Here is a 17,839-nt window from a genome sequence, read left to right on the forward strand (position 1 = left end):
TCTAGTAAAATACCAATTTTTTATGGAGGGTAGGGATGTAATTTGGGCAAGCTAGCCCAACTGAAACATTGGGCCTTCTTAACATTGGAAACTTTCAAGTTTTTCTCGTGCTTGGGTTGCCTTTGTTTAGATCACATGGGTCGTTTTGGATTAGGGCTGAGATGGCTACAGCTCAAGCCCATCCCAAGTTTTTGATATACTTATCATATATCATTCACACACACATTCATACTCAACTATTAAAATAGAGTTTTTTATTTATTTTTTTTTTTACATGTTCGCACAAGAGGGAGATGAGGATTTGAACTAGTAACCTTTGCTTCATTAAGTGTGGTCCCAGCCGATTGAGCTACCACTTGAGGACAAAATAGAGTAATTTTAAAAGTTCATTTTGTATCCCTTTCAAAATGAGGTAATTTTTAAAATTATTAATTGATCATTATTAAATTTTAATCAATTTTTAAAATGACACAAGAGTGACTTATAACATTATTCATTAAAGTATACAGTTTTCAAAACACAAACTGCAATTCGATTTTAAAAATTGCAGTTCAAATTTTAAAATCGTTCATTTTTAAAAAAATGCATCACCTTGTTTGTGTTGCGAAAAAATGAAATACCTTTAATGATTTTGTTTAAAACACACTTTGTCATTTTAATGATTTAAAGTGAAATACATATTTGTCATCAATTTGTTTTCTCATGTTTTCAAATTAAATACCTTTAGTGATTTTGTTTAAAACACAGGTTTATAGTAATATTCATTTGGACAAAAATTTCTTACAAACTAGGTTTAAGGAAAATTGTTTAAACTCATTCTTTAAAAGTGTCACGTGTTTCTTAGTATGTCAAAAATATTTTGGTTTTTAAATATTATTAAAAAGATGTACTTCTCACATACATAAATATTTTACAAACTGTGTTGTAGGAAAATTTATCGAATTTACTCTCTAAAAGTATTATGTATCCCTTAGTACGTGAGGAGTACATTTTTTTTTAATAGCGTAAATAAATAAAAAATGTAATTCTCATGGCCTTAAATTTTTTACAAACTATGTTGTATTAGTCTCTAAAAATGTCATATATCCCTTGACCAATGGTTGACCAAAACAGAATAGGACCCAAGTAAAAACATACGCGACACTGCGAGAAACCAGGCACGTTGGGATTCACTACAGTGAGTTACCGATGGACTCGTCGGCGTCTCAGACGCCAACCGTGAGTCAGCGCGACCAATGGATGGTCGAGCATCGGATTTTCCAGATATACGACTTCTTCGGCGGCCTTCCTCGGAAAGCCCAATCCGCCATGTATGACGATTCTCTCCCTCCTCGCTAGGGTTTCTTAACGATTCAAACGTAATTTCCATTTATATAAGAATTCATCGAATGAAAATTTGCTAAATTTGTTGATAGGTTGGAGCTCCAGCGTGAGAATCACATGGAGTACCTAATCAAAGGTCTCAAGCGACTCGAGCCTTCATTTTCCGTCTTGGATGCCAAGTACCTCTCTCTCTCTCAATCTGTATTCAATCGCTGGGCTGTGTATACTAAATGCTAAACAGTCTTCGATTTTATGCTGTGCTTGTCCGTCTAGTGATATACAATGGGCTCCAAGTGATTTGTTTCATAATTGAGTAGCACTAGAATGTGAAATAGAGTTTAATTTATCCCGATTACTAAGTCATAATTGCTAGCAAGCCCTAGCTTGTCCAGATTTTGTGTGCCGGAGGATCCTATTTCACTTCGAGCTTGGGTATAATTACGAAGCTCGTGTGCTAAGTTGAGCTACAATAGAAGCTTATTAATTAATTAATTTAAATTAAATATTGGCACTACGTTTCTCTTCATGGGATGTTCTTGTGACACAATATTTATTTGTGTACTGTTAGTTGTTCTTATATTGTGTTTTCTGTGCTGAATTTTGCTCTGTCCAGTCGACCTTGGCTTTGCTACTGGATCTTGCACTCGATAGCGTTACTTGGGGAGTGTGTTGAGCCTGAACTAGAAGACAATGTCGTTGACTTTCTTAGCCATTGTCAGGTATGCAGTCTCAGTCAGAGCTTTTTGCATTGTTATGCTTCAAAAACTATTCATGTTCACTATATTGTGTAGTTCAAGTCTCTCTCTCTCTCTCTCTCTCTCACTAAGTATTTGTTAGCAGCTTACTAGCATCATAGAAATAGGTGTCACATTTGGACAGATACATCCTTGGCCTGTTTTTTAGAACTTATCATTGGAAACTCAGCGTATATTCCCATTGTTTTCTTCTTAATTATAAATCCTATTTTCTTTTGCTTAGAAGGAGTTTAATTTGGGAGGATTTGTTGCTTCACTGGAAGTGTCTAGTATCCTCCATTCTGTGGTGTAAAAGTCCTTGATGCCTCTAGAAACCACAAGGCCTGTAGTCCTAATCATAGAGTTCAACGTGTACCCTTGTTGTACTTATTTAAGTTTAATGCTTGTTAGTCCATTATCTTACACATATCACCTTTATTATGTATTTTCGGTAATGTGCAACCCCCACATAATTGGCCCTCATCTTTCCTTTCTTTGCTTTGCTTTTGATTTTGTTGTTACCTTATACTTGCAGGATCCAAATGGAGGATATGGTGGCGGACCTGGACAGGCAAGTAAATGTTCCATTTTATGGCAAGATAATGTGTCATTTAATGTCTTTATTATAAACATTAACCTAGATGATTCTGCTCAGATGCCGCATCTTGCAACAACTTATGCTGCAGTAAATGCACTTATTACCGTGGGTGGTGAGAGATCTTTGTCATCAATAAATAGGTGGTCTGTCATGCTCCTTTGAAGCAACTCACTTCTTTTGCAATAGTGCTTTTTTGGAGCCATTTGAAACTGAATGCCATGAATTTTGAAATATTTTGCAGAGAAAAATTATACATGTTTTTGCGTCGAATGAAAGACCCAAGTGGGCCCTTCAGGTGTGACATCATACTACAGGAACTGATTCTACATGGATGCCATCTATTTTTTTTTTCCCTGCATTTTCAAGAGAATGTCTTTGTATTTCACCTCTATTTATTCCTCTGTTTAGATTTTTTCCATCCCTCCTTCCTGGTCGGTGAGGTTTTTAGAGTTAGGGCTATAAATTTATGTTATGGTCATTATTTAATGGTTACTATTTGTATCCTACGTGTAGATTGTGATTATTGAGCTCCAAATGATGACTTTTTAATATCATAAATCACCATTTGTCAGGATGCATGATGCAGGAGAAATCGATGTTCGGGCTTGCTACACTGCCATCTCTGTAAGTTAGCCTCTCTCTCTCTCTCTCTTTCTCCCTCTCCCTACACATGCATACACATGCACATCTTCTCATCCATATATGGCTCAAACAACACAAATACTTGTTACACATAAGAATGCTACACTTAAATTGCGTCTCTTAATTTACATGGCATGATGTTCAAGATTAGATTTTGTTTTAGAAGTGATTGCTCATCTATCGTTGGGTTGATTAGGGCACAGGATTCTGTAAAAGTTAAGGCCTTAGGGACAATAAATGTTTCTATAGGTTCTTGAAATTTTGTGAACTTGCTAATGTTTACCCTGGTACCATTTGTTAATTTGTTCCAGTCCAGTGCTTGATTATTTTGGCAGATCTCCCCAATTCATATTTTCCACTGGTTTTTATCTATGTCTCCACCATTAGAATTGTCTCATCAAACCTTTTATGGTAGTTTTGTTCATAAATCTTTTTTTAATAATTTTTTTTTTCCTGATTTCGTAATCTATGGACAACTCTCTTTTTGTTCGATCAGGTTGCAAGTTTTCTTAACATATTGGACAATGAACTGGTTCAGAATGTTGGAGATTACATTGTAAGGTTGGTCTCTAGCATCCATTAATTTTGATTTGGTGCTAAGCTAGCTGCTTCAACATTCTTTTCATTCTTATATTTTTAGTGAAATCAATATTATCAACTAATATAATCCAAAAAATACATCTTTGTATAGTGATGTTTAATTCTTCATGAAATGCTGTCATTCTTTAGGGTCTGATCTTGCTTATAGGTGCTCCCAGCTCCCATGGTTCAAAGCATGAGGAATGACCATTCGGATTTTCTTCAAAAGGTCTACTTGACATGAATTAGGAGTTAATGAAACTGTTCACAGGAATCCTTTCACAAAATTATCAACTAATTAGAATGGTTTGTTATTAGACCATGATATTTGATTCACCGAATATACCATTATTGTATACTCTTCCATATGTGGGATAGGGATAGAGAAAGAGGAAAACACTGAAGATTTCTCATAGTATTTGTGATCCAAAAATCAATCTAGTTTATTTTGTACCTTTTGCTCAATGAGAAAATGGGCCAGATTCTACAAGATTAAACCTATGGGACTTAAGGAACGTTGGAAGGGAATAAAAAAAAACAATTAGAAAAGAGAGGGAAAATAATAATAAAAATAAGTAAATAAAAATGAAGAGAGGAGATTCTTATATTGGTTTCTCTCCTCTTCATATATTGTCTCCCTTTTTTCTAATAGTACTGAAATGGTACAATTGAAATTTAAAGATGAGAAGGGAGAATTTTTCTTCTTGTATGACTCATAAAAGAAGTGAATTGGAATTGACTTTTTTGAAGTTATTTAGAATCTTGTCCTTCACTAGGTTTAGTATTTTTTACATTGTAAAGTGGCTATCAATTTCCGATGAGTACTAGTGCAATTAATATGTGGTACCTGTTTTGGAAAGCTTTTGTCTGCTTTCACTCCTTGGTTTTGATGGCAATAAGTTAAATTCTCCTGCACAAAGATTTAAATAGTATTATTGGATTGCTTACTTAAATTTTGTCCTTTCGATAATTGACTGGTTAATATAAGTAGTTGATAGTTTTTTACTCTGTCATCTCTCTGTAGGTGTCAGACTTATGAAGGTGGCATTGCTGGGGAACCTGGTGCTGAAGCTCATGGTGGGTATGTTTCGTACCTATTTTATCTTCCCCTACGTATCTGTTTAGCTGGTTCTCACAGTTCATTCTCAAGGTTGCCTCTCACAGATTTGACAATTTGATTATCAGGTACACCTTTTGTGGTTTCGCCACAATGATTCTGATCAATGAGGCTAATCGTTTGGACTTGGCTGGTTTACTTGTAAGACATCTTTGTCTCTCTTTATGGTGATTAAGATAAGTTATTTCAGTATCTGGCTCTGTATAACGTGGTGGAACAATTTTGTTGTATTGCTTTTGGTTTTATCTGTTGTGTTTATCATTAACATTTCTCTTGTGATTATTTCTGTGAACATGCTTTTTAAATCTGTCTTTATCAAATGTCTGCTATTGGTAGGATTGGGTCGCATTTCGGCAAGGTAAGGAGTGTGGATTTCAGGGGAGAACAAATAAATTGATTGATAGTTGCTATTCATTTTGGCAGGTAATTCCTCTCTCTCCCACCCACCCCCCCTCCCCCCTTCCCCCTCCTTTCTCTATTTTTCCTGTCAGTGTTCCTTCTGATTTATAGTGGAATTAATATAAAAGAGTGACCAGGGAGGCGTGTTTGCACTGTTACAAAGATTTCATTCTACGCTTGATGAACAACTTGCACTCCCGCATTCTGGAGAAGGAGACTGCACCAATGATAGCCAAAAAACTGGTATAGCCTCTGGTATATCTGAAGAGGAAGACAGTTTAAAATTTTCCTGTTGTTGTCTGTAACTCTTTCCACTTCATTTATTAGGAGATTATATTTAAACTTCCATTCTCGCTTGTCTGCAGGCCTGAATGCTTCATGTCCAGTAAATTTAAACAGTATTGGCTATAATTTCATCAAGCAACCTGCCGAAACAGAACCTCTTTTTCACAGCTTGGCTTTGCAACAATACATACTTTTATGTGTGCAGGTGTGGATTTGACCTATAATTCAACATTGTGGTAACTTGATGCCTGATGGATGGTTGTCTGTGATTTCTGTATGCCTGATTATTGCTAATTTGCTTTAGGATTTGTTTGCGAAGGGCCTGAAAAAGGGCGGTCTTTCAAGAATTACTTTTTTCTGCTTTTTAGTGCCATAACCAAATCTGAACTGAACACTCATCCTTATTTTATCTTTTTGGGAAAGGGAACTTGAAATTTTTGGGCAGTTTTGAGTTCACGATCAACATGTTCAGTTCTTGGAACATTTAATTGATGCCCTCGCTGTTCCTGTTAACGGACCACCATTTGATGCCCTCGAATGTTCAATATAGTGAACATTGCATATTTGGCATCCCGATGATTTTTTGCTTGTTGAAAAATTGTTTTGACATGCTATTATGTATACTGCTTCCAAGGGGTTAATATTCTGACATGATTTGGTTTTTCGCAGGATATTGAAGGCGGAATGAGAGACAAACCTGGGAAGGGCAGGGACTATTATCACACGTGTTATTCTCTAAGCGGCCTCTCAGGATGTCAGTATAGCTCGGCAGAGGATGAGGATTCTCCACCATTGCCTAGTGCGGTAATGGGTCCTTATTCCAATCTCTTGGAACCCATCCACCCTCTCTTCAATGTTGTTTTAGAAAAATACTATGAAGCGCACGAATTCTTTGCCATGTCCTAAGCAAATATACTGTTAGGTTACTCAATCTACAGGGCTGAGATGTATAATTCAAATTTCTTCCACCTACAAATTGTTCCTGTTAGGTTAAGAGAAGTGAATTATGCTGATGATGAACTATTGCGTTACACTCGATATGACATATTACACTTAACCGCGCAGCGTGGATCCTGTAGGTCCTTTTGAGGGATCTGCAATTCGGGCACTCCAATTCTGGATTTGACCAATAATAACTTTCGCGTAGTGTTTTAAAGAAATGAGATGACAATGAAATATTGCATTAGAGGAGGGCTCTGCATTGGAGTTCAAGCCTGGAAAGTGTATCAAACAGAAGCATTTCAAGTGGTAGTGGTGTTGGATGCTGAAGAAACGCTCAATTTTTAGTGGATATCATGGATATAGCATGTGGATCATTCATTTAGGACCATTGAACCAAGGGTATATATGGCCGGACCCAATTGGTACCAGATTATGAGCTACTGAGTTGGAAATACTGCTTTCTAATATCCTAATATAATAGCTTGGAGTCAGTTGAGAGTGACCATTTTGAAGTGACATTTTGCATTTCGATTGGATTTGCTAAAGCTTTTTGTGCCCACCGACCGGGTATCTAGCTACCAATCAGCACCGAGTACGTGGCGGTGGCGGTGGTGCTCCCCCTGTCTTATCCTTACAGTTACGTTCCTTTGAGGGCTTAATAGAAAAAGAACATACTTTTACTTTTAATTATATTGGAATAATCTTCTTTTACTTGGATGGGTCTTGGCAAGTCCGTCGATTTAAGAATTAGATGCTCAAAGTCAAAAAATAATTTATAATTTTTAACTGGGCAAGTCTTAGCGGGTTGATTTGAGAATGAGATGTTCAAAGTCGGTTTTTAAAATCATAAACCACTTTTCAAAAATTAAAGAAATTTTATTTCTGTTGGCCATTATTTTATGCCGTCGTAAACACGGTAAAATACGAAAATATTTTAACCATAACCATTTTATGCGGAAAGAGTAGCCTTAATTTAGACAAAAATTTAGTTCAATTAAAAATGCGAGGGAGAATCAACCGCTTGTGCATTTTCTTCTCTTGGAAGCTATTAATTGGAATCAACTGCTTGTTCCTTTTTTTTTTTTTTTTTTTTGGGTAAAAAACTGCTTCATAGAAAACAAACAAAGCGGACTACAAAACACATCCCTCACTAAGAGGGGAGGGTGGGGGATGATCTTTTTCACTACAGATGGGGATGGAAAGGGGGGGAGAAAAATGAAAAAAAAAAGTGGGAATGCAGCCAGAGAAAACTCTAGCTGCGGCCCAATAAGTCACATAATGAGCGCAGAAGTTAGTACTTTTGTTAACTTTCCTAACCTCCCATTGAAAAGAGGAAGGAATCAGAGATAAAACATCAGAAATTAAGGGTGCGTTTGGGAGTGCGTTTTTTTAAAAATAATCTGCGATTTTAAACCAAATCACAACTTTAGGGTGTTTGGGATTGCGATTTTAAAAACACAAATTTTAAAATCGCAAAAAAATCTGCGATTTCCATAAGCTGATTAGAGGGTGCTTATTTGAAAAAGTGCGAATTTAAAACAAAATCACGATTTCTTTTAAAAAGATATTTGGTGCAATAGTTACATTTTTTAGAACGAAAATGAAAAAAATACCAAGAATACCCACCTAAAATATATTAAAACCCTTATTTTTTTATTTTTATTTTTTTCCTTCATCCTCTCTGTCTTGTTCATCCTTATTGATAATTTGGTCATGAAACCGCAATTATATGCTAATGTTATCCAAATACTCAATTGATAAAAAAAGTACTTTTTAATATGTTTTACCAAACGCCTGTGCGATTTTAAAAAGTAGCAATTTTAAAAATATAATTTTTAAAAACACAATTTTTAAAATCGCACTTATTAAAATCGCACTTCCAAACGGGTCCTAAGCCATCTATTTGCCGATCCAAAACGGTGGAAGGTTGCTCTATCAACCGCTTGTTCAATTACATGATTTTTCTTGTCTTTTTTCGTTTTTTCTTTTTCTACACTTCCTACTCCAGACAATCGTCTGAAAGTCAGCTTTTGATGTGGGCAAGAAGAACGCGTTCCGAGTTATAAAAGTGAAAACTGCCAAGCGCTTCTTCCTCACTTGTCTTCAGACTTCAGAGTACCCCAGAAGATGTCTCTGAACTCCGACCAAGAAATGGACAAACACAGAGAAGTGATTAAAGACGAAGAAGCAAAACCGGTGGGAGAAAGGCGGCGTACCCAATATGTAAGGAATGGAGAACAAAAACCAGAAGAAGAACTAGAGCAAGAAAAGCACACCGTCTCAGACGCACCACCACCACCCATCAGGATCAGGGCCATCACCCACTCTTCACCCAGATACCACAAACCCTCAACGCCACCGTTAGATTCCTCACCACCCTCTTCGCTTTCCTCCCATCAATCCTTTCATGAATATGAACTCAGTCACCCTACCGCACCCCTTGAGACCTCACTGCCGGCCGTGGCGAACCGGGTGGTCCAGGCCGACCCAGTGGTGGGGACCATGGCGAACCCAGTAGCCCAAGAGGGCTTCATCAGCGTCGGAGATGTTGAAGCGGGCGCTAATAAACGTGGCGGTGGTGACCAAAGAAAGAGACCAAATTCGTCGATTTCGAGGTGGAAGATGACGGAAAGCATGTTGGAGAAGGCCTTGATGGGGTTAAGGATTTCTGGGTTTGTGTTTTGCTTGATCTCGTTTTCGGTTATGGCGGCTGACAAGGCTCAGGGTTGGGCTCTTGATTCTTTTAACCAGTACAAGGAGTTCAGGTTAGTCTTTCTGTTGACCTCTTAGGTTTTTTGTTCGGTAAAAGTAGTACTGTCTGTGGGAAAAATCTCACAAATGGAAAGCTTATTTCCAGGATCTTTTTCGATTTATAATTGTAAAGAGGAAAAGATTACAGTTTCCAAAAAAAGTTGGTTATTTGAATTTGTAGATCATCCGTCTTGAATTGTTTTATTAAAGCGTTTTGAAATGTGGGTCAAATTTGTGAGCTTTTTGTTTGTGATGAATTGCAGGTACTGTATGGCTGTAAATGTGATAGGGTTTGCATATTCAGGGCTGCAAGTGTGTGATCTGGTCCATCATTTCACCACCGGGAAACATTTAGTCCGGCACCACCACCGTCACTACTTTTATTTCTCTATCGATCAGGCAAGTCTTTGTTTGGAATATTTATTGTAGAGGACATATTATACCTAACACTGGCCCATGTTTTTTGGATTGGAGTCCCCTTAAATTAGTCTGCCCTAAAATTCAGACAGCTTAAGAGAGGGACTGTTGGGTCTACCTACTCAAACAGATAAACTTGATACCCGGGATAGAGTAGGTGAATTTCACAGCTCCTTTCTCTTAAGCTCGAATTTATAGCGGGAAATCCTCATCCGTGTTTTTGTGCTATCCTTTTTTGGGTCTAATCACTGGGTATAGATTAGGGGGTCCTATGAATTTATGCTAATTAAGTTATGGGACCACAGCTTATAGAAAAGATGGTGTGCATTAGGGCCATGGAGGGTGCGGACTAATGTTTGCACAACCCGCAGGTAGTGAGTTTTCCTCCACGCTAATTGTTGGGTATAGTCCTGCAGAGAATTTGCTGGGTCACTCCATTAATTTTGGGCCGTGTAGTTGTTGACTTTCATCGACAACCTTTTTATCACCTTTTCCCTGCCTTTTCCCCCTAGAAATGCAGCCCCTTGCTTTCTCATGTTCGGTTTCTCTAGTTTTATAATTGCCTCTTGGAAGAAAGTTTACCACTTTCTAAAGCAAGGAATATTCTGGTACGTTAATAATCACTTTAGTGTGTCAAATAGCTTTAAAAGCTTAATGCTCAAGTATTGTTAGGAAATGCTAGAATTCTACCAGAAACCCATTATAACTTTTAGATGGAAAAAATAAGATATAATTCCAAGTGCATGGGACATAATTATTGCCTCTCTAGCTTTTAGTATGGCTAGGCACCGACTCCACAGAGTTGGAAAGGGCTCTTCTGGCATCCGCCTCTGCCGAACTCGAAAGAGTCGGAAAACCTTCGTCTCTCACTCTCTCTCTAAAGGAGGTGATTTTCAGTGCGACTCTGCCTTTGAAATGTCGGATTTGGAATTGGAAATGACCTCCTGGGCTGGAACAAAGATCTGCTCTTCAAAGAATAGATCTTTGTCTTCTGTCGAAGATGAAGAGGAAGATCTTCTCTTCATCTTCGAACAAAGAACATATCTGTTCTTTGTCTTCAGCCAAAGACAATGGTTACTTAAATCTCACCCTGAACAAATCTAGGAGAAGAAGAAGTTGACAAAGAGAGATTGTGGGCTGTGGCTATGGCACAGGCCGTAGAGAGCCAGAAAGAAAAGAAAAGTGTGGGGTAGGGTTAGGAAATAAGAGTATATACTTGTCCAAAACAACGGTTTTAAGTATAGTTAAAAGTTTGTTCGGGTTGAAATCAAAAATATATCCTATCCATATTTTGATTCCGACTCTGATTTTATCGGGAAATATTTAAATTCTTTCCCAATCCCTTGAAAGGAATCACCACAGGGCCACAACACACACACACAAACAACAAACACACGTATCAATCAATATAAGAGCATGTTCACAGAGGCTGCTTGCTTTCAAGCACCGTATACTGATATGCATAGTAACATGCTGGCCTTGTTGTTTGGGATGGCAGATGTTGACTTATCTTCTGATATCAGCCTCATCATCGGCTGCCACCAGAGTTTATGACTGGAAGTCCAACTGGGGCGAAGACAAGTTTCGTGAAATGGCGAGCGCGTCCGTGGGATTTTCCTTTGCTGCATTTCTGGCCTTTGCCTTGAGTTCTCTCATTTCTGGCTATACCATCTGTAAAGCTTCATAGTTAGATACCATTGCTGTATCAGTAAATTATACGACGTCTGAGTTTTGAAGAACCTTTGTTTCCCCTCCCTGTAGTGCTAAATTATGATAGATTGTTGGAAAAGAAAAATTACTGCTGAAGAAATGTTTTAAAGCTTTGTATAAAAGTAGATGTTTGCGTTTCTGATGAACCTTGGAGGATTATGATTATCATGGCCTTTTGATTATATATATATGATTATCATGGCCTTTTGATGAATCATTTTTGGTTTATTTATTTTAAGGAAAAAAAAAAAAAAAAAAGGGTTGGTGACCAGCTGGGTTTGGTAATCGAAATATAAAATATTTAGTTGAAGGCATTATTAACATGACAAAGTTTTCTTTCAAATTGGGTTGAAATAATTTCTTTTAACATAATCTTTAAAAGTGACATTGTCCCATGAACATTTGAGATGAACATGTTTTTTTAATAGCAAAAGTTGGAATAAATTTTATAAAAAATTGATGTGCATTTCATATATTATTAAAAAAAAGAATACATGTTACTTTTATAGACTAGGTTGAAAGAAAACTTTGTCCTTATTAATAAACAGAATTACTAAAATCGAGTGAAATCATAGTTGAAGCTACCTTAGAATTTCCAGGTTGATGTTATGTAATCAAACGAGGAATTTTCACCGTCATTTAGGTTTTATTTTTTACTTAATATTTACACAAAATTAATAAACAATGGATTATATAATTCATTGAAAGGTCTTCGCAACAATTAGCAATTACTGAAGGATAAGAATGCTTAATTAATCCTTCAAAAAAAAAAAGCTTAATTATTGAATTTCTTCACTGATCAACAATGACATTAGCTAATCAAGAAGTTGTTTAAAACAAAACTGCCCGTAAATTATTGACTATTTATATTACCTGATTAAATATATTAATATGATCCAATCGCTCAACCTGCCCTTTAACCTTTTCCCATTGTCTCCTTCCAAATTTTTTACTTTTTGACAAATCTTGCTGACACTAGTTTATTTTATTTTTATAATGTTTTTTTTGCACCAAAAAAAATATCAGGGCTTATCTATAATGATGCATCGAATCTGACTAAGATTTTATGATGCATGATCTACAAAGTGGAACCAAACAAATAATGATAAAGAACTATAATCTTGACCTCATAGCTTAAGTCATCGTTGAAGAATTCCCTGAATCAATGAAAATTGTCGTTGCCCACATCATGGGCTTTACTAATCACATTAAGAAAACATGTATAGCATCCATATTTTTCTGTCCATGTGTTTTTTTAGCAAATAAGAAAAAAACAACTACAAAAGGACAGAATTAAAAGGAACAAGTCTGCCAGATGCTTCGGGAGGGATTCAAATCTCGAAGTTAATGGGACTATCAGACCCGTCGCCTTCTCTTGCTTCCCAATAGCCCAGCAAGTTTCTTTTACATGCATGGCAGCCCCTTCAATACCCTCTCACATTAAGGCTTGGGTCTACTCTGAATATGGAAGTGCTGTTGATGTTTTGAAACTGGACCAAAATTTGGCAGTCCCACAAGTGAAGGAAGATCAAGTGCTGATCAAGGTTGTTGCTGCATCCCTTAATCCTGTTGATTCTATGAAGATGAGAGGTTTTCTCAAGGACTGTGACACTCCTTTTCCAGTAAGGCTTTCTTTCCATCTTTCTCCTATGCTAATTCTTTGTGTTTTCCTTCTTTCTTTTCGCAAGGTACATGTTATGTATAGATATCATCCCATATTCCCAGTTATTTTATGAAGATTCTCGATTAATGCTTTTCTGCAGGATATCTGATAATATTTACATGGTTATTCAATGGATGTGGATGAAACTTGAAAGTAAACATGCTTCAATGGGTTTCTCCACAATTTGCAATATTTGATTTTTTTGTTACTTTTATAACTTCTGTGTGACTTGTAGATGAGGCTGCATACTAGATGGTTTTGCAGAAGTTACTTCATTAAATTTAATTTGAAGGCTAATTGTAACAGAAACTGGAACAAACTTTAACAGCTGGGGAACATTAATTGCAACTTAATTAACCCTTTATTTAGATTATTTCCTCAAATTTAAAATTTATAGAATATTGCAACTAAAATGAAAAAAAAAAAAAAAAAAAAAAATACACTATATCCAAAAAGAAAAAAAGAAAAAAAAAAAAAAGAAAAAGAAAAAGATAAAAGCAATACAGAGTAAGATCTTGGAGAACTGTCATTCAATGAGGGTTGCATCATCCTTTCCTAGGTGTTCATTGCCTTAATATGGTCGGTGGCAACTGGCAAGGATTTGAGTGTCTTAATAACATTAACTGGGTGTTTTCCATATTATCATTATTAAGAGTGTGCTTTATTTTTGTTGTTATTTCGTATAGACTGTTCCAGGCCACGATGTTGCAGGGGTGGTGGTTAAAGTGGGAAGCCAAGTGAAGAATTTCAAGGTAGGAGATGAAGTATATGGGGATATGGTAGAGAAAGCTTTGAACCATCCAAAACAATTTGGCTCTTTGGCTGAGTACACTGCTGTGGAAGAGAAATTATTGGCTCTTAAACCCAAGAATCTAACTTTTGTTGAAGCTGCTAGCCTTCCCCTGGCTATTCAGACTGCCTACCAAGGCCTTGAAAAAACTGGATTCTCTGCTGGTAAATCCATCCTTGTTTTGGGAGGTGCTGGGGGAGTTGGAACTCTGGTTATTCAGGTATATATGCTCACTACTCTCTTTCATATTCCATTGCAAATGTCTTTTCACGTTATTGTAAGTTATGCACTGAAATTACATTTCTGGATTTGAAATTGCTCTGAAGTCAGATCTGATATCCTTTATATATATCTTGTTCTTTCTGCTGAGGCAGCTAGCAAAGCATGTTTTTGGTGCATCTAAGGTAGCAGCTACTGCAAGCACTGGGAAACTGGAGCTGTTGAAGAGTTTGGGAGCTGATTTGGGTATTGATTATACCGAGGAGAACTTTGAAGATCTTTCAGAGAAATTTGATGTAGTATATGATGCTGTTGGTATGATTCTTACTTCATTATTATTGCTTCCAAAAATTTATATTCTGATGTCATGATTACCCACAAGAAAAAAATTGCTGACTAATTCTGTTGTAAAACAAAAACAGGGCAGAGTGACAGGGCAGTGAAAGCGGTGAAAGAAGGTGGGCAGGTCTTGAAAATAGTTCCCGAAACTCCAACAGCAGCCGTATTTGTGCTCACTTCAAATGGGTATTTCTTGGAGAAACTGAAACCTTACTTGGAAAGTGGGAAGGTGAAGCCACTGATCGACCCCAAAGGCCATTTTCCATTTTCTAAGACTGTTGAAGCATTTTCTTATCTTGACACTAAAAGAGCTACTGGCAAAGTGATTGTATATCCAATCCCGTGAGAGAAAACAAATCTGTTTCTGCATTATATATAACAACTAATATATCCTTGTCTATGCATGAGGACTACCAATAAAGCATGGTTGTTATACGTTTGCAAATATTTAGTACCTTTTCTTTCAAATAATGTAAATAATTATTGTGATGACTTGAATTGTCTCAAGTCAAATTGTGGGCCTCCCAGATTTTTTACTTTGTTTTTACAATGAGGAACCACACAAATAATGATAAAGGGCTATGATCTTGACCCAAGTAGCTTAGGTCATTGGTGACGAATTCCCCTGCCAATGGGCTCACAATCACATTAAGAAAGCATGTATATCACGCATATTTTTCTGTCCATGTGTTTTTTTTTTTTTTTTTTTAAGCTAATAAGAAAAACTACAAAAGGACAAGAATTAAAAGGGACAAGAGGCTCGGGGGGATTCAAATCACTAGCTAATGCTTTTTATGATAAACATTAAGATGAATTTTTCGGATCTAGTGAGCTTCCAATATGAAGGATCCTATATTGCCAATCCAGCGGGAGCTCAAAATTGAGGAAAGCAATCTAAAGTAGAGATAACATTTTGCGAATCGCCCACTAAAATAATTTGTTTGATAATGCTCTTTTGATGTTGCTTTTTAGTTGAAAATGTGTTTTGATATGAAATAAAAGTTTAAGTCTTTTGTAAATATTGTGTTTGAAGAAGTTTATGAATAAAAGTAGAGCTGCCCCGTGCTCATCTACAGTGAGATCTAAACGTGTATTGCATGCATATTTTTCTTCCTAGATCTAAACGTGTATTGCATGCATATTTTTCTTCCCACACATCCACTGTGGGTGATCTGTGGCTGAAATCTCAAAGTTAAATCTCCTCCGTACTCTCAGTATTAAAAGAGAGAACACAAGTTAATGCGACTCTCAAACCATATCTCTTTGTGAAACAAACCCATCTCCTTATCTTGCTTCCCAGTTGCCCAGAAAGTTTCCTTTACATCCATGGCAGCCCCTTCAATACCCTCTCACGTTAAGGCTTGGGTCTACTCTGAATATGGAAGTGCTGTTGATGTTTTGAAACTGGACCAAAATGTGGCCGTCCCACATGTGAGGGAAGACCAAGTGCTGATCAAGGTTGTTGCTGCATCCCTTAATCCTGTTGATTCTAAGAGGATGAGAGGCTTTCTCAAGGCCACTGACACTCCTTTTCCAGTAAGGCTTTCTTCCCATCTTTCTCCTGTGCTAATTCTTTGTGTTTTCTTTCTTTCTTTTCCGCAGGATATCTGATAATATTTACATGGTATTTAATGGATGCGGATGAAAGTAAACATCCTTCAATGGGTTTCTCCACAATTTTGCAATATTTGATTTTCCAGTAACTTCTGTGTGACTTGTAGATGAGCCTGCATACTAGATGGTTTTGCAGAAGTTACTTCATGAAATTAAATTTGAAGGCTATAATTATAACAGAAACTGGAAGGAACTTTAACAGAAGGGGAACATTAATTGCAATTCAATTAACCATTTATTTAGATTGTTTGCTCAAATTTAAAATTTGTAGAATATTGTAACTAAAATGAAAAAAAATAATAAAAAATAAAAAATACACTATACCCAAAAAAGAAAAAAGGAAATTAAAAGCAATATAGAGTAAGATCTTGGAGAACTGTCATTCAATGAGGGTTGCATCACCCTTTCCTAGGTGTTCATTGCCTTAATATGGTTGGTGGCAACTGGCAAGGATTTGAGTGTCTTAATAACATTAACTGGGTGTTTTCCATATTATCATTATTAAGAGTATGCTTTATTTTTGTTGTTATTTCGTATAGATTGTTCCAGGCTACGATGTTGCAGGGGTGGTGGTTAAAGTGGGAAACCAGGTGAATAATTTCAAGGTAGGAGATGAAGTATATGGGGATATAATAGAGAAAGCTTTGGACCAGCCAAAACAATTTGGCTCTTTGGCTGAGTACACTGCTGTGGAAGAGAAATTATTGGCTCTTAAACCCAAGAATCTAACTTTTGTTGAAGCTGCTAGCCTTCCCCTGGCTATTCAGACTGCCTACCAAGGCCTTGAAAAAACTGGATTCTCTGCTGGTAAATCCATCCTTGTTTTGGGAGGTGCTGGTGGAGTTGGAACTCTGGTTATTCAGGTATATATGCTCACTACTCTCTTTCATATTCCATTGCAAATGTCTTTTCACGTTATTGTAAGTTATGCACTGAAATTACATTTCTGGATTTGAAATTGCTCTGAAGTTAGATCTGATATCCTTTATATATATCTTGTTCTTTCTGCTGAGGCAGCTAGCAAAGCATGTTTTTGGTGCATCTAAGGTAGCAGCTACTGCAAGCACTGGGAAACTGGAGCTGTTGAAGAGTTTGGGAGCTGATTTGGCTATTGATTATACCAAGGAGAACTTTGAAGATCTTCCTGAGAAATTTGATGTAGTATATGATGCTGTTGGTATGATTCTGGCTTCATTATTATTGCTTCCAAAAATTTCTATTCTGAGAATATTGCAGACTAATTCTGTTTGAAACAAAAACAGGGCAAAGTGACAGGGCAGTGAAGGCGGTGAAAGAAGGTGGGCAGGCCTTGAAAATAGTTCCCGAAACTCCAACAACGCCCATATTTGTGCTCACTTCAAATGGGTCTTCCTTGGAGAAACTGAAACCTTACTTGGAAAGTGGGAAGGTGAAGCCACTGATCGACCCCAAAGGCCATTTTCCATTTTCTAAGACTGTCGAAGCATTTTCTTATCTTGACACTAACAGAGCTACTGGCAAAGTGATTGTATATCCAATCCCGTGAGACAAAACAAATCTGTTTCTGCATTATATATAACATATCCTTGTCTACGCATGAGGACTACCAATAAAGCATGGTTACTATCTGTTTGCAAATAGTTATTACCTTTTCTTTCAAATAATGTAATCTCTTCTGAGAAAATTAAGGTTCTTTTTCCTAATTACTTTTAAGGATAAACATGCTTTGGTGGCGGTT

The 17,839-nt window shown here is 36.8% G+C and overlaps 4 protein-coding genes across 6 annotated transcripts; all 4 read left to right on the forward strand.

Moving 5' to 3' along the window:
- Positions 1-1,105: 1,105 nt before the first annotated feature.
- ERA1 (Prenyltransferase family protein) lies at positions 1,106-6,697 on the forward strand. 3 transcript variants are annotated; one of them, XM_059593601.2, is made up of 14 exons: positions 1,106-1,310; positions 1,416-1,502; positions 1,937-2,042; positions 2,593-2,628; positions 2,713-2,795; positions 2,897-2,950; positions 3,228-3,279; positions 3,794-3,858; positions 4,901-4,957; positions 5,062-5,134; positions 5,330-5,416; positions 5,530-5,635; positions 5,758-5,882; positions 6,347-6,697. In XM_059593601.2, exons 1-14 carry the CDS (start codon positions 1,189-1,191, stop codon positions 6,581-6,583), a joined length of 1,290 nt encoding a protein of 429 aa, XP_059449584.2. In that variant the 5' UTR covers positions 1,106-1,188; the 3' UTR covers positions 6,584-6,697. The 3 variants fall into 3 exon arrangements, with proteins under 3 accessions (XP_059449584.2, XP_088372766.1, XP_059449585.2); XM_088516640.1 differs by lacking the exon at positions 2,897-2,950 and having other exon boundaries at positions 2,713-2,798; XM_059593602.2 differs by lacking the exon at positions 2,897-2,950.
- A 1,907-nt stretch (positions 6,698-8,604) lies between these two features.
- LOC132180916 (CASP-like protein 4A1) lies at positions 8,605-11,714 on the forward strand. The gene is made up of 3 exons (XM_059593911.2): positions 8,605-9,384; positions 9,634-9,769; positions 11,286-11,714. Exons 1-3 carry the CDS (start codon positions 8,747-8,749, stop codon positions 11,472-11,474), a joined length of 963 nt encoding a protein of 320 aa, XP_059449894.2. The 5' UTR covers positions 8,605-8,746; the 3' UTR covers positions 11,475-11,714.
- Positions 11,715-12,735: 1,021 nt separating this feature from the next.
- LOC132180697 (2-methylene-furan-3-one reductase) lies at positions 12,736-14,955 on the forward strand. The gene is made up of 4 exons (XM_059593603.2): positions 12,736-13,119; positions 13,847-14,170; positions 14,325-14,484; positions 14,592-14,955. The coding sequence occupies exons 1-4, from the start codon at positions 12,910-12,912 to the stop codon at positions 14,852-14,854; spliced, it is 957 nt and encodes a 318-aa protein (XP_059449586.1). The 5' UTR covers positions 12,736-12,909; the 3' UTR covers positions 14,855-14,955.
- A 771-nt stretch (positions 14,956-15,726) lies between these two features.
- LOC132180657 (2-methylene-furan-3-one reductase) lies at positions 15,727-17,739 on the forward strand. Its single transcript, XM_059593554.2, has 4 exons — positions 15,727-16,044; positions 16,662-16,985; positions 17,140-17,299; positions 17,385-17,739. The coding sequence occupies exons 1-4, from the start codon at positions 15,835-15,837 to the stop codon at positions 17,645-17,647; spliced, it is 957 nt and encodes a 318-aa protein (XP_059449537.2). The 5' UTR covers positions 15,727-15,834; the 3' UTR covers positions 17,648-17,739.
- Positions 17,740-17,839: the final 100 nt, after the last annotated feature.

The sequence above is a fragment of the Corylus avellana genome, chromosome 5, assembly GCF_965113065.1.
Source record: "Corylus avellana chromosome 5, dhCorAvel1.hap1.2, whole genome shotgun sequence".
Classification (NCBI taxonomy): domain Eukaryota; kingdom Viridiplantae; phylum Streptophyta; class Magnoliopsida; order Fagales; family Betulaceae; genus Corylus; species Corylus avellana.

Bases quoted from the DNA above. Each gene is read 5' to 3' on its own strand.
- ERA1 (XM_059593601.2), top strand. From the start codon at position 1,189: ATGGACTCGTCGGCGTCTCAGACGCCAACCGTGAGTCAGCGCGACCAA. The intron at 1,311-1,415 runs GTATGACGATTC...ATTTGTTGATAG, and splicing joins CGGAAAGCCCAATCCGCCAT to GTTGGAGCTCCAGCGTGAGA. The intron at 4,958-5,061 runs GTATGTTTCGTA...TTTGATTATCAG, and splicing joins GGTGCTGAAGCTCATGGTGG to GTACACCTTTTGTGGTTTCG.
- LOC132180657 (XM_059593554.2), top strand. From the start codon at position 15,835: ATGGCAGCCCCTTCAATACCCTCTCACGTTAAGGCTTGGGTCTACTCT. The intron at 16,045-16,661 runs GTAAGGCTTTCT...TATTTCGTATAG, and splicing joins CCACTGACACTCCTTTTCCA to ATTGTTCCAGGCTACGATGT. The intron at 17,300-17,384 runs GTATGATTCTGG...AAACAAAAACAG, and splicing joins TGTAGTATATGATGCTGTTG to GGCAAAGTGACAGGGCAGTG.
- LOC132180916 (XM_059593911.2), top strand. From the start codon at position 8,747: ATGTCTCTGAACTCCGACCAAGAAATGGACAAACACAGAGAAGTGATT. The intron at 9,385-9,633 runs GTTAGTCTTTCT...GATGAATTGCAG, and splicing joins AACCAGTACAAGGAGTTCAG to GTACTGTATGGCTGTAAATG. The intron at 9,770-11,285 runs GCAAGTCTTTGT...TTGGGATGGCAG, and splicing joins TTTATTTCTCTATCGATCAG to ATGTTGACTTATCTTCTGAT.
- LOC132180697 (XM_059593603.2), top strand. From the start codon at position 12,910: ATGGCAGCCCCTTCAATACCCTCTCACATTAAGGCTTGGGTCTACTCT. The intron at 13,120-13,846 runs GTAAGGCTTTCT...TATTTCGTATAG, and splicing joins ACTGTGACACTCCTTTTCCA to ACTGTTCCAGGCCACGATGT. The intron at 14,171-14,324 runs GTATATATGCTC...CTGCTGAGGCAG, and splicing joins TTGGAACTCTGGTTATTCAG to CTAGCAAAGCATGTTTTTGG.